The 15526-nt window shown below is 50.7% G+C and overlaps 1 protein-coding gene across 1 annotated transcript; it reads right to left on the bottom strand.

Moving 5' to 3' along the window:
* Nucleotides 1–3: 3 nt before the first annotated feature.
* Nucleotides 4–14607, bottom strand: LOC149357466 (uncharacterized). Its single transcript, XM_089576590.1, has 5 exons — nt 14373–14607; nt 13174–13345; nt 12490–12841; nt 9812–10001; nt 4–83 (listed from the first exon to the last, which is right to left on the bottom strand). The coding sequence occupies exons 1-5, from the start codon at nt 14605–14607 to the stop codon at nt 4–6; spliced, it is 1029 nt and encodes a 342-aa protein (XP_089432716.1).
* Nucleotides 14608–15526: the final 919 nt, after the last annotated feature.

Genomic DNA, 15526 nt, shown 5'->3' on the forward strand with positions numbered 1-15526 from the left:
GGCTTAAGTTGGAAGCTTCAGGGATGCGATGTCCATGGAGGTCTGGATATGCTGGTCCTGACGCAGCTGGAGCAGATGGGTAGCTGCAGGGCACCAGGTGTGAGGTGGCAGGTAGGGCTTGCACAGCAGGTATGACCAGCTGAGCTGGGCCTGACGGAATGTCAGGAGAACATTCAGGTGTTGAGACCGGGTGCGGCACCGGCGGAGCCGCACCCACCGTCGGAATCATACCTCGATGTTGCAGTGCAGGTTACTTGAACAGAAGTGTTCAACACCGATCACAAAACATCCACAAAGATTAGCAGAGACGAGCGGGCACAGCCCGACAGCTCCCTGACTTCTTCGTCTTCCCTCCTTCACAGGGTATACACAAGAATATATATATATATATATATATATATATATATATATATATATATATATATATATATATATATATATATATCGTACCATTGTAGTGTCCGTTCGTTCGCGCTCAAGGCCGCAAAAAACGGGCGTTATCATTTTTGTTCGTGACGCGAGAAGCGACCAGGCTAACGTTCATTGATCACAACCATGAAGAGCTGCATCTACGTTTTTCCAGATTATTGTAGATGATCTTGACCTGTTATCTCAAAGTTTCCTTGCCCGCTTTAAATTGAGCGATGCGGCGAGCGGCAGCATTCGTAGTTCGACGACTGACGAACGCGTTTCCTGCTTATGCCGCTGCCGTGCTGTTAAGTTCGTTTGGGGGCGCAGGTCAGCCCAAATAAAGAGCTTCGTTTGCAACTCTTGCTGCTGTCTTCCTGACCGCTGGACTGCCGTCATTACAATCTGACATCTGGTGGAGGTGCCGGGTAGCCTTCCATGTACCGGACACTCCCTGCAAGTCGTGCCGCCAGCCCTCTGAGTCATTCACCGCAGGACCTGACTCCAGTCCACCGCGTAGGCCGACGTCTGCTAGGGGACGCACCTGAGTTCGAGTCTCTGCCGGACCCTACCCAGAACCGAAAGCAAAGAGCAACGTCCGCCATGAGCTTGCCCCAGACGTCGACTGCAATCAGGCTGAAGCAGCCCCGGGTGCCACCAACCTTCGACGCTTCGCCTGGTGCCGACCCCGAAGAATGGCTGGAACTGTTCGACCGCGTAGCTATCTTTAACAACTGGGACGATGCCATGAAAATTAGGTACGTCTTCTTCGCCTTGGAGGGACCAGCGAGAATCTGGTTTGAGAAAGAGGAAGCTGGCCTTACGAACTGGGAAACCTCCAAGGAGCAGCTTCTCAATACTTTGACAAACGTCGTGAGAAAGGAGAGAGCCCAGCAGCTGCTACAGCCTCGCATACAACACCCAAAGGAGAGCGTTGCAGTGTGCACTGAGGAGATGAAGCGTCTCTTCCGGTGTGCCGACGCGAGCATGAAGGAAGAAGAGTAAAAGCTACGGAATCCACCCAAACCGTCGCGGAATTCGTAGAAGAGGCATCCATCATGGAAAAAAAACTTGATGCCAGAGCCCGCCGGTATGACTGCCAGCAGCGCGTTTTCTCAGCAAGGTGCCTGGACACCACTAACAGCGATAACCAGTGGGAGGTTCTACGTCAAGTGGTGCGAGAAGAGCTCCGACGATTGCTGTCAACGGGAACACAGCCGCAGATTAGATCGCTCATGGACGTCATCCGGGATAAGGTTCAACAGGCCTTGGATGTGACACCGACAACCACGCAGCCCCTGCAGTCCCCAGCCATGAATTACGCCGCAGCAGTGCGCCGTCCTGCACCTCGATGACAGGACCCAAGTCCCTATCGCTCTCAGCCAGCTGCGCTGGACCGCCGCCCTCTCGCCCCAACCCGCCCGTCCTACAAGCGTCGCACGCGGCCGAGGAAATGCGACGAGTGGAGAACTCCCGACAAGCGCCGCCCACTATCCTTCCACTGTGGCGAAGCCGGTCACATCCTCCGGCACTGCCCATACAGAAGAATGGGCATCCGAGGGTTCTCTTACGCCACCCCACTACCCCGACCACGGCCAGCGACCAGCCGAAATCGAGGAGTTTTAGTGTCCGGAAGAATGCTTATCGCTGAGCCGCCTATCACGTTCCCCGTCGCCATCGTCACCGCGCTTTTTTCTCCTGGCCGACGTTACGCCGTGTGTGGATGCTCCCCCAGCCCCCGAAGGTTAAAGTGAATAAAGCAGCCTCTAGAGGTAAGGTTGTTCCTAAGCTCAAGAACAAAGATCCTCCATCGACGAAAACGCAAGACCATGCCTCAACTACGACGACAACACCGACGACGACGACGCGACCATACTTGAAGCTTTTACCGCTGCCGAGATAATTAACGTCGGAGTACGCCCACCGCAGCCTCGCTACTCGACGAAGCCGAGATCGGACACAGAAGACAACGTGCAATAGGAGAATGCGAACAAGTGACATTGAAGTTACGGTCGACGGTCACGCGGTTACTGCCTTGGTCGACACGGGAGCTGACTACTCCGTCATGAGCGGGCCACTCGCTGTCCGACTCAGGAAAGTAACAACAATTTGGGATGGTACGCTGATCCGCACCGCAGGGTGTGACCTTATTACGCCGTCAGGACGCTGCACAGCGAGAGTTACAGTAAATGGGCGAGCTTATGCTACAACCTTCCAGGTCCTATAGCAATGCTCGCGAGGCGTGATTTTGGGAACGGGCTTCCTGAATGAACATCCGGCGATCACCGACCTTCGATCTAAGTCGATCAAGCTTTTCACGGACAAAGCCACACCTGCTGTGACGAGCGCGACTCATCACGTGGCCTTAAAGGGACCCTGAAAAGCTCTTTGCCAAGGTTAGCAAAAGCCCACGAGAGATCGGTATTCCATCACTTGTCGGCGCACCGCAAAAATTGTTAAGCGAACTCCATCAACACCGAAGATATCGCCGATTAAAAATGATGTTCCTCCTCTCCCCCACATACCACCCTCAACTCATACACGCGGGGCTCGCTCCGAAAAAAAAAAGAAAAGACGGGCCGATGCTCCGCCCATGCATACGTCAAGCAATGGCGCTCTGCTTGTTTACTTCCGGTGGTCGCAGACACATGTGCGAAAGTGAGTGCGATTCACTGCGGTGCGCTGTTGCGAACGGCGTCGCAACGTCCGATCGCAGCTCGTCGCCTGCGTGCAACTTGCTAGATGTCAACGACGAGCCGCGCGCGGCAGACGCAACGACGGGAAGCGGGAGCCAAAGCGAGCACGGAGAGCGGCAGCGTCGTGATGACGTACAGCGCGCTCCTCAGGGCGCTCGAGGCCGAGCCACACCGGGCCGGCCTGCCAGCCTTGACGCCGGCCGCCGGCGAGTGAAAAACGCGCTAGTATTGTTTGTTCACGTTTATAGCAAGCCCTAGGATAGATGCATGTCAAAAATGCATCACTTCTGACGGTCGTTGGCCAATACCGAGCTGATCGTACAAGTGATGAATGCGATACTAGCAAATTTCATCCCATAGCCGCTTTGGCGCTGCTGCGGCGCTTCGCCTGCCTCCTGTAGCTCCGTTGCTGAAGGCGTCGTGGAAATCGAATATATATTCTATTATGGGACGAGTTCGCAATAAAGCGATGTGAAGAGTAGGCCTTTTGATATAGCGCAAGCGACTTCCGAAGCGCCGTCAGCGATGCGAAACCGTTAGGCCTAGCGACGACTAGGGCAGCCTGGGACCAGCGCGCAGTTCGTCGCCCGGCGTTGCCGCAGTCGGTGTCGTTGCCGAAAGATCCACTTTTTAACAGACATGTTGTCGTTGCTCGAATCTAGAAAGCATCATCTCTGGTAGAATGGCTGTTTTGTATTTCCTTGTGCGAATGTCGAGTACGCCGAGCATGCCGGCCGGCCGACCGGCCTGGATCAGGTCTGCCGGCGTCATAAAAATGAGCTAAAGAGTGTTCTTGACGTAAATAATAAACCCTAGGCCAAGAAATGTGAAAAATGTGTCATTTTTGAGGATCGCTGACCAATACTGAGCTGCTGGTAAAGGTAACAACTGTGATACGAACAAATTTCTGGCCACAACCGCCTTGCAGCTGCCGCTGGCCTGACGTTGGGGTCCGGCTCGCCTGGCGCCCGCTCGCTTCGCGGCTGAAGGCGTCGCGGAAAGTGACCATACTTTTACTTTATTGTGAGATGACGCTGTTGACTGTAAAGCGATGTGTAGAGTAAGCCTTTTATTGTAGCTCAGGCGACTTCCGAAGCGCCGGCCGCTGCCTCTTCGACGCGAAACGAGCTATAGGCCTAGCGACGACCACGACAGCCAGGTAGCAGCAGAGCTCGTCGCTCGGAGAGCCCGCGAGCGGTGCCGTTGCCGAAAGCTCCCAACATAAGCAGGCATGCTTTGGCGCTGCTCGAGTATAGCTGGCAGTCTTTCTGATGACGATCGGTGCCGCGCCGTCCAAGTTTTCGCACATCTGTCTCCTGATTGCTGCTCGAACAGCATGGATCCGGAGCTCGAAGCGCGGCTGCGTGCAGCCACCGCTGAGATGGGCTTCGAGCCTTTCAGTACACGCCATACCGAGACCCACAGGGTAGCGACAGCAGCGATATATATAATTCTAGTACACTATAGCAGCGACTCGTCGGCGCAGCTAGGAAACTCGCAAAGGCGGGCGCCGAGATTTGACGAAAACACATGCTTTTGTGAGCAGACGAATTTCCTTCTTTACCGGAAGTACCACATTAATTTCAAGAAATGCGCTGGATCCTTACCTCTGTATACGTATGTTTTAAAAAAATAATAAGCAATCAATAAAATAATATTTCAAGGAGCATCAGTGCTCAGTTTCAAATGAAATGTTGCAAAAATTGCGCGTGACGTCAATTGGCAGAGCCAATGAGAAGGGTCGCCCAGTCCATGGCCAAGGCTGCCCAGTTTACGTCAAGTGGTAGGGGCGGGTAAAAACGCGCGGTGAGGTGTCGCCCTAATCGGCTGTGAGCGGCAAGTTTGAAAAAGTGTTTGTAAATTATTGGTTCCACGCGCAGCTTTCTGAATCAGACTAGAATACTCGCAGAGACCACCTCTACAGAGTTGTTGCAATAAAATATGATTGAAGAAACCATTTCAGGGTCCCTTTAAAGGGACACTGAGGAGAAATTGAAGCTGGCTTGTATCCACAGAATAACAGCTCCTGATTACAAAAACGCCACTCATACTGACAACAAAGCTCTTGTAACGTAGAAAAGAGCAAGAACCAAAATACAGGTATCGCCGCCACAGGCCAAACTCGCAAGTACAAGCGTGATGACGTCATAGGACAAAACAGTGTTGCTAGAACCAATGGTTCTAGAAACACTAGAACACGAGAAGCCACGAATCACTGAGGCGCAGCCAATGCATGCGCAAATCTCCTTGACGTCGCCACATGGCGCCACGTATCCGGTAGCTACGCGCGCGCCTGCAGCATCGGGACCAATAAGCGCCTGCTCACCGGCAGTAGGCGGGCTCCCGGTATTCCGCTAGCGGTAACAAGGTACACGGTATGCTAAAGGTGTCTATTTGCTAGAACTTCCTTGACGACTTCGAGAACGGGATCCATCGTAACGCTGGCAAAACGCCGGTGCAAAAGTAAACGAAGCGACGGTAGCGACGGCCGCAATAGCCGATAGATGCCTTGAACGTGCTGCCCGCGGTAGATTCTTTTTCGGCTGCTGCCAGGCCGCACTGCTGGCCGTCAGAAATCACGGAGTCTGCGCTACGTCATGTGCACGTCATGTTTCACGTCACTTAGTCCTGTGTCGTCATAGGAGAATCCCAAGTTTGAATCAGAGCGGCGTGAAAAACTTTTTCAACTTCGAATCCAAATTTCTTAGAAATAAATGCATCTTTCGCTGCCGGCCAAGTGGCAACAAAGCCATGAAATGCCAAACTATCGGATTTTGCTGTAAAAAAATATTGATAGCTCTCCTCACTGTCCCTTAAACGTACTCGACGAAGCATTGAGCGTGCCTCCCCGATCAATTAAGTGTCGTCGCCTGCATAGGAGTCATTGAAAATGCCGAAGGTGTCGTCGAGGGGAACACCCAGTTACTCCTGGATCGAGGACTCGGCGTCGCAAGGGAAGCCGCCCAAATCCGAAGTGGCCAAGCCTAGATGCTGCTAACCAACTTCACCGGAGAATACCGGCATCTAAACAAAGGTACGACGATTGCTTTTTTCGACGAGCTGGCAGACATCAGAGATATATTTGCCCTCCCCGACCAACCCGTAGAACCATGTGACCGAGGCCAACAACCCACGTTTGATATCAACCCATCATTACGCAGCAGACAAGACCAATTACGCAGTCTTCTTCAAACGTACAGCGATTGCTTCTCATCAGCATCGTACGTGCGACGAACCCGGCTTGCCAAGCACCGCATTGTCACAGACGAACACTCCCGACCACTGCGGCAGAGCCCCTACCGCGTATCTCCCCTAGAACGCCAAGCTATCCGCAAGCAAGTTGACGAAATGCTTCGTGACGACGTCATCCAGTCATCAAGGAGCCCCTGGGCAGCACCTGTCGTCCTAGTGAAAAAGAAAGACGGCACCCTTCGCTTTTGCGTCGATTAATTTACCGCCGCCTGAACAGCATTACTAAGGAGGATGTCTACCCCGGGTCCTCCCCCGCATCGACGACACATTGGATCGGCTGTACAACGCTAAGTACTTTTCATCAATGGACCTGAAGAGCGGCTACTGGCAAATTGAAGTCGACAAAAGAGATCGCGAGAAGACTGCGTTCATCACACCAAATGGACACTTCGAGTTCAAGGCCTCTGCTCTGCCCCAGAGACGTTCCAGATACGGTGCTCGCAGGCTTGAAGTGCCAAAATTGTCTAGTCAACTTAGCTGACGTTGTTGTCTTCTCCTCAAGCTTTGAAGACCACCTCAGAAGGTTTCGGACAGTGCTAGAAACAATCAAGTCTTCAGGCCTAACGCTGAAACCAGAGAAGTGTCACTTCGCCTACGAGGAGCTGCTGTTCCTTAGTCACGTGGTAAGCAAGGGTGGAGTTCGCCCGCACCCCAGAAGACGGCTGCGATCGACGAGTTTCCACAGCCTCATGACAGGAAAGCTATATGCAGATTCCTTGGATTGTGCGCTCATTACCGGCGATTCGTCAAGAACTCTTCGCGCATCGCTGAACCTTTGACCCAACTTCCCAAGGCTGACGTGCCTTTTAAATGGCAAACGCTGGAAGTGGGTGGAAGCTTTCAAAGAGCTGAAGCGCAGCTTACAGTCCCCTCCTATGCTCAGACACTCTGATGAAAACGCCGAAAACGAAATTCATACAGATGCAAGCAGTGTGGGCTTAGGAGCGATCCTCGTTCAGAAAAATGCTAAACAGGAGAAAGTTATCGCGTACGCTAGCCGTTCACTGTCGAAAGCCGAAGCCAACTATTGGACGACCGAGAAAGAATGTCTCGCCATTATTTGGGTAATGTCGAAATTTCGACCTATACCTGTACGGACGACCGTTCAAGGTTGTGAGTGATCACCATGCTCTGTGCTGGCTTGCCAATTTGAAAGATCCTTCCGGCCGAATTGCTCGTTAGAGCCTGCGTCTTCAAGAATACGACATAACTGTAGGCTACAAATCTGGCCGCAAGCATTCCGACGCAGACTGCTTGTCACGAGTCCCCGTCGACGCAGCTCAGGAAGAGGAAGACGACGGCGCTTTCTTAGGACCGGTAAGCGCCAGCAGTTTCACGCAGCAGCAGCGCTCGGATCCTGAGTTGCAAAGCCTAGTTTATTATCATAAAGGCAAGACCGCATCGCTCCCCGAGGGTTCAAGCGCCAGCTGGCGTGCTTCGTCTTTCACAATAATGTCCTCCTGAAGAACTTCGCGCCCAACAGGACAGTGCATCTTCTTGTCGTGCCCAAAAATCTCAGGCAAGATATTATGTAGGCATGTCATAATGAGCCGACTGCAGCGCATCTCGGTAATGCTCGCACGTTGCACGGCATTGAGGAGAAGTACTATTGGCCGCGGCTAGCTGCTGACGTTTCCCATTACATGAAAACATGCCGTGAGTGTCAGCGACGCAAAACGCCTCCGATTAGACCAGCCGGACTCCTGAACCCCATACCACCTCCAACTAAGCCCTTTCTGCAAATAGGGATGGACCTCCTCGCCCCCTTTCCGACCTGTTCATCAGGTAACAAGTGGATCATCGCGGCCACCGACCACATGACCCGCTACGCCGAAGCAAAAGCATTGCCTAATGGTATCGGAACAGAAGTCGCAAAATTTTTTCTCGAACGATTTCTGCTGCGACACGGCGACCCAGAAGTGCTCATCACAGACAGAGGAACGGTGTTTACAGCGAAGCTGACGCAAGTCATTTTAATCTACAGTCAGACAAACCATCGGACGACAACTGCCTATCATCCGCAAACCAACCGACCCACAGAGCGTCTGAGCAAAACCATCGCAGACATGCTCTCCATGTACATCGACGCCGAATACAAGACGTGGGACACCATTCTGCCCTACGTGATCTTCGCCTATAACACTGCCGTCCAGGAGACAACCAGGTTTACCCCATTCCAGCTTGTATAAGGCAGGAAGCCCACGACAACACTCGACGCAATGCTCCCGCAAGTTTCAGACGAAGACAACCTCGACATCGCCGCCTACCTTAATCGCGCCGAGGAAGCCCGAAGACTTGCGCGGCTTCGCATTAAAGACGAGCAGCACACCGACGCCCGACGCTACAACCTGCGCCGGCGAGACACGCATATTACAAGCCGGGTGATCGTGTTTAGATATGGACGCCAATTCGCCGCCATAGATTGAGTGAAAAGTTGCTGCGGCGCTACTTTGGTCCGTACAGGGTTCTCCGTCGCATCAGTGATCTCGACTGTGAAGTCATTACCGACGGCACGACAGCATCTCAGCGACGACGCACACGACCGGAAGTCGTACATGTCGTACGCCTTAAACCATATTATGAACGCTAAAGGGCTCGAAGTTTCCATTCTCCGTGTTAATTTTCATTTTTGAAGCATCGAGGCGGCGCTTCTTTGGGAGGGGGGTAATGCCGCGTATCATTGTAGTGTCCGTTCGTTCGTGCTCAAACACGCAGGAAAGGAATGTTATCATTTTTGTTTGTGACGCGGGAAGCGACCGGACTAATCTCGATTGATCACAGCCATCAAGAGCTGCATCTACGTTTTTCCAGATTACTGTAGATGATCTTGACCTGCTATCTCGAAGTTTCCTTGCCGGCTTTAAATTGAGCGATGCCGCGAGCGGCGGGCATTCGTAGTTCGACGACTGACGAGCACGTCTGTTGCTTACGCCGCCGCTGAGTCATTAAGTTCTTTTGCGGGCGCAAGTCAGCTCAAATAAAGAGCTTCGTTTGCAAGTTTTGTTGCTGTCTTCCTGAGCGCTGGACTGCCGTCACTACAACGTCACAATAGCATCCGGCGATGCCTTCATATAACGCCGGGAAATCAGTCAAAAATTCTGTTTCGACAACTCCTGTTCGCAGAGAAGGTTAAATAAAGAAAAACAAAATTACTTGATCAAAAAGTAAAGCTCATATCTTGCTCGCTATGGGGGGCACCTACTTTCCAATATCGCCAATATCGCATAAAAAAAGCGGGCACATTTCCGTCTTAGAAGTAAGGTGCCATGCGTCCTATATTCCGTATCCATGCGTGAACCACCGTTTCAAAGCAATTTTGCGCCTTTTCCGAGCAAGCGTACTTAGTTGCGCCTGCCAGTCTTTCTCTGTTTTCAGCTTTTCACATTGACCCTAAATGGGAAGGCGCACCAGTAACTATTGCACCAACGCTGATGTGGTAAAACGGGTTCTCGCACCTCCTCTGTCCGAGACGCAGGCGAACACCAGCCAGCCGATACACAGTGCCCAGACGAGGTGGTGGTAGGAGGCGTACAGTGCCGCAACCCATGGCGCCGGCAGCGCGTCTCCGTCGCCCCAATCCTTGGTGCAGAAAAGCACGGTGGCTCCACCCAAGAACACCGCGCTCCACGAGGCCTCCTGGCACACCTGCACATGGCGGTCAAGGTGAGCGGTGCGGTTGGCACGGAAATGCAGATGCTGAGCGCCTCCAGCAGCAGAGAGTTATAGGCTTACAGCAGAGCATGTAGCAAAGCGTGAAGCGCCATCCGCTACCGTGATCCGCTTCCGTGGGGCACCGTAGGTATACGCGCTGATCGGTCCCGAGTCCCGACGCGGCAGGCGCGCACGCAGCTGACGGGGACGTGGCGCCATCTGGCGCCCCCGTGGCGTTTTGCGCACGCGCGGTGGCACCTCGCGGAGGCGGATCAAGGAAGCGGATCGCAGGTTGCGCTATGCTACAATTGTCTAATGAGAAAGATCAGCGGGTTCTGCCGAGGCCAGAACAGAACTAAACGAGCGATGTGTATTGTCTAACAAATGAAAGATGGAGCCTGGTAGCTAGTTACGCTGCAGATGTGGTTATATGCGATGAATTCCCGTCCATTTTGATACTTACCTTTTCGTGAGGTGACTAATGCCTTATAGAAAAGAACCGTTGTGAGAGTTCGAACTTAGTGTATGAAAGGGTGTTTTAAGTGAACCCAGTTATCATGGTGAAAATTAACGCCGCTACAAAAAGTATTCGTATGTGTTCATAATGCTTGTCGTGGAGCAACCTTGCGAATTGTCAGCCCTGTGCTATTATTCAAAAAGTTTATTTGCGTGTGTGATCGTAATAGAATAGGCTATGAGAGCTAGCGCGTTCAAATTTGGATATGCCTGTTACTTTGGAAGAGCGCAGCTTCAGTCACACGGCGGGCATCAAAAAATATTCTCGGGTGCCAGTGTTTGAGTCTTTAATGCGAAAGCATTTCTAGGCTATGTCGGCGGTGTCGTGTCACCAAAACGTCTCCGCTAAACGTGTCCGCAGAAGTTGTCACGTTCTCAGAACGGACAGCATCAAACGACTGCTTGGTTCTCATCGATAGAGGACGGTGTCAGCATGCTGCGCAAAAAATTATGTGGATAGGATGATTAGTTAATTAATTATAGCTAATAATGTCGAAATCACGTCGAAATAGCGCAGACGACGATAAAGCGTATGGACGGCAAAACAGCAGTAGAAGGCAAAATATTGGGAAAATCGGAAAAAGGTGAAAATAAAGTTTGAATTTAAATGCATTTTATGAGCGATAATTATTCTAACAAAAAGTATTATTTACATAGAAGAAATAGTTAATTATTGGCAGCAAAAATAATTGGATGGTTCAATAGGGTTCCTAGGGGCTGGACGGAGATACGCCAAATTTGAAAAACAAAAATGCTCAAGATAAAAGAAGGTATAATAAGGGTAAATAAATCGGTTTTCAACTGAAGCATCAGAATATTACCCTGATTCAGCAGTTAAATTAATTAACAAGCAAAAAGAAAATGACAAAGAGCGGCAACGAGTGTCGAGGAGGCGCCAATGCTTTCGCATTCTCCCAGTGCGGGTCGCCGCAGTGATCTCTAAATGCTGGTGTAAGAAGATCTGATAGAGCTTCACTCAGAGACATTCTGAACCTGTTCAGCTTAGCACATGTCGTCGGTCATAATAGAGAATTATGAGTCTAGAAGCAGACGGCGTCTGGGTAGGAAGATCAACTGTAACGCCCGTCTGTGATGCTTTCAAATCAGTGATTCGTAGCGTTGGCGGAATATGGTCACTGGCGCTAGGACTTGGGGTTCTAACCTGTGTTCAGAACTTTTTTTTCGTCACAAGATATTAATAAAAAGTGCTCGTTTCAAGACCTAGAAAATATATCAGTATCAATGAAAGAACCGTTTATTTTCTCAATCGATTTCAATAAATGCTCATTTCAAGACCTAGAAATTATATTAGTATCACGGAACAATTTCATGCATTGTAACTACAAGTACTTTTATTACAACAGCTATAGGGGACTTCTTTTCGGTGTTCTCTCATTCAGACTTCTGTAATCTGCATACATGATATACGACCGGAACCCTATCTGTGGGATATGACTGCAGAAATTAGGAGCGAATTTGAGGTAACAAACTTCTGTTTCAAAGACACCTCAAGATACCTCGAACTTCGTTTCCTTTCTGGGTGGAAAGTGGTGAATTTAATTTTGTCCCCTTCTGTCATACGTCGTAAAAAGCGCTTTTGTATGGGCCTCGACAAGAAAGCAGTTTATAATGGTAATTTTAAATGGTAAGTATAGCAGCTGTAGCAATTTGCTACGCTGCCAGTCGGGAGACTGCGTACAGTACGACAGCTCAAGAATTCAGCAGCCCATGCCCGACAAAGCAGACCCTCCAGCGGATGGCGGCGGCCGATTGTCATGGCGTCGCGGTTATGCCCCCGCACCTCCAGCAGTGACATTGCAGGAGGCTTTCAGGTGCAAGAGGTTTAACCGCAGATTAACAGCATTAGCCGCGAAGTATGTCAATTGGCTGACGCCCTTGGCTTGAGGGCCTCCTTTGAGGAGCGTTGGCACCTGTACTCTTAAAGCTGTGCTGTAATCATTGGCACAGTTGCCACATATGGCTTTAACGACAGCAAGAAGTGTTCATCGGCATCTGCTGGCCTGTGCGCCAGTAATGCACTGCGAACAGTCGCAAGCTGTGCATTCACGACATCGAGCTCTTCCCGTGCTTTCCTCCGCTTTTTGGGCTGCGGCGGGCCATTCCCTGCAGACTGGCTCGTCGTGCCTTCATCTTCATCCACAGCGACAGACTGAGAGGTGCTGGGCTGCGGCACTTCAGGGCACAAAAAAATGTCCTGGAAAGAGCCTGCTGGTGCTGAATCTGCAGCTGGAGACCCTAGTCGTGGGTGGTCTTCGAGCGCTTCTTGCACGGCCGCCACCTCCATGCTGCTGTGTCCTCTGCAGGATGGTCACATTACGTAAACATTGATCACTAAGAGAATGTAGTGACAGATTTTCACAGCAGCACTGCGAATACACCTGTGACTCTACTGATCACTATGTCGCAAACCTGGCATTCACGAAATCGCAGCTGCAATGAAACTGCACAAACTAAATTGAGGCATCACACTGAACAGTTATTGTGGTGGATGAACAATACACCCTGAGAAGCAGTACATGCAACATTCATTTTTTTCTGTGAAAATGATGCCTAAATGTTTCCGCTTGAAACTATCGCAAAGAAGTAAAATGAAATGTGGGTTGGAAAGTTGCACTGGAGTAATACTTACTGACGTACTTCCATCTGGTCTTTTAAAAATCGCATCCTTTCAAGGCGCACCCAGCACCTGCTCTTCGGCAACGCTCCAGCGCCACTCCTTGAATCACATTCGAGGTCTCTGAGCTTCCTCCTATATGTGTCTTTCAAATTTCTCCATCTCTGCTGGACACAATCAACTGTAACTGAAAAATGTATGAAAGTTAGCTACAAATGAAACTAATTATCTGATTTGAAGTATGAACGCTTTCCCACATGCTCCAGAAATTGTCTAGTGCGTTCCCAAGTTGTTTGTGTAAAACAAAACTGACAGAACTACACTCTATTAAAAGCAGCAAAATGAGCCAAGTATGACTAAGAAACATTCCCATATCCGTTTCTTGGTTTCGGCGAGTGCTTGGTTCCTTCATATTTTGAATGAATATTCAGTGATATTCCCCTGAACGTGCCTTCACTTCAGCGAGTGAAAATGCATACCACAATAAATAGTGACAGCACAAGGCAAAACTTGGACGGGTTTGGTGCCGGGATAAGGCTATTTCGACGTTTGAGCACACAAATGTTGGCAAAGCTGCCATAGTAACTTCAAAGGTCCAGAATGATTCCGGTCACTTGAGTGCCTTTATAGCGAACCGACAGTCCACAGCACGCGACTATTTTTCCATTTCGCCGCCACCGGAAGCCGTAACACAAACTCGGAGGCATTCGTCTCGCGCTGAGCGGCAAAATTTACGGTACTTAACCGGGCACAGGCGTGTAGTCCCAATTCGTGAACAAGACTGGGTGTCATTACGCTTAGTGTCAGTTTTCTTGTTTAAGGATTAGAAATTTTACTGAAATGAGAGCCCACTCTGTGCACGTGGTTGGCCTTCGCAGTGTGTAAACAATTATAAGGCCTGAAAAAATATGCGAGCAAAAGACGTTTTCGATATTTTTTTTTTGAGCAGAGCACAGTATACTATGGTTCATTGGCGTTTTTATGTTCTCGTTCAACAAAGCAGTGCAGAGTACCACTGTTTAAAACGCCGAGAATCCGCACGTGCAGCTGCGTGCATTGAACATGTTGCCTGCGTCGACCTTCCGAGCCGGCTATCGTTTATTGTCAAACAAAGGGCGGTGCAATCACTCATGATCAGAACTTCGACATTACAATTAACAGCGCTAAGAAAAAACATACTAAAATAAAAATGGACCAAAAGAAGTCGTACTCACCGTTGGGGTCGATTGATCGCAAGGCGTCTCTAACCTCCTCCCACAGCCCAGTTTTGTTTGCATTCTTTCTGTACTCATTCGATTTCACGTTCCACAAAAGTGGCTGCCTCTCCACTTCATCGATGAGAAGTTCATTACAACGCGCGCGTGCCTTCAACACCTCGAGGAGCAGAAATGTTCTTGTGCCCACGTGCGCGCGCAACAACCAAAACACACTGTGTGTTTGTCGCTGCATCTGTTCTGCTACACGTGACCGCACGTGACATGACGTCACGATGCTTCCCATTGGTCAGTCGCAGCGCGATCACATGACGCTGCGTAAGGATTCCAACCGGACGGAACCGCTGCACGGAATGTGTTGATGATGTTATGACCCGCGTGTTTTTAGATGCAAGGCAATATTTCGTACGTTCTGATTAGAATAAACAGTTTTGCTTACGCCGCGGGAACAGCTCCCACGTGACCCCACGCCGAGACGGCGCGTGACGTCACGTCACGTGCCGTCTCGGCGCTGCCCATTGGTCAGTCGCAGAGCGACGCTGCGACTGAATTCCAACCGGATGGAACTTGGTCGCAGGCCGTCTGCGGCTAGACCGACGGCCCTCTCCAGTCGCAGACCGACCGAATTCGCAGCGTCGCAGGCGAGAATCGTATGCACGTGAAACGGCCCTTACCCTGGAGTGCGGTGATACAACGAAGTTCTCTCGTAGTATTGCCCTAATCCAGGTGTTCTGTTCTTCTTCATCCCGGTGAAACTTGAAAACGTGGTTTTTGGGACACGATTTGTAGTTAATCCGGCAACTGGGCACGCAGCACCTGTTAGGCATATCACGGCAGAAGCGTAATCTATGTTCCACTCTAGCGATGGCATTAGAACACCATCTCGGACACAACCGCACGCGCAGCAGGGGGTGTAGGCACAGTCAACGTCTAGAAAAAAATGTGCGTTCGGAAGCATGTCGCGACATGCCGTGACTTTCCCCGAGGCAATGAAAGGAGTGTCACGTGTTTCCAGAACCGATCGCATTGTCGTCTCCTTCGTCCCCCACTCTGACTTCTCGGTACAGGTGGGGTTAACCATTGTGTACCTTCCAGGCCTCATCTTCAACGCGAGTGCGCCGCTCGTAGCTTCGAGACGTGCTGCACGGAACTTC

This window comes from Amblyomma mixtum, chromosome 3 (genome assembly GCF_055824585.1).
Source record: "Amblyomma mixtum isolate Tamu chromosome 3, ASM5582458v1, whole genome shotgun sequence".
Lineage (NCBI taxonomy): Eukaryota > Metazoa > Arthropoda > Arachnida > Ixodida > Ixodidae > Amblyomma > Amblyomma mixtum.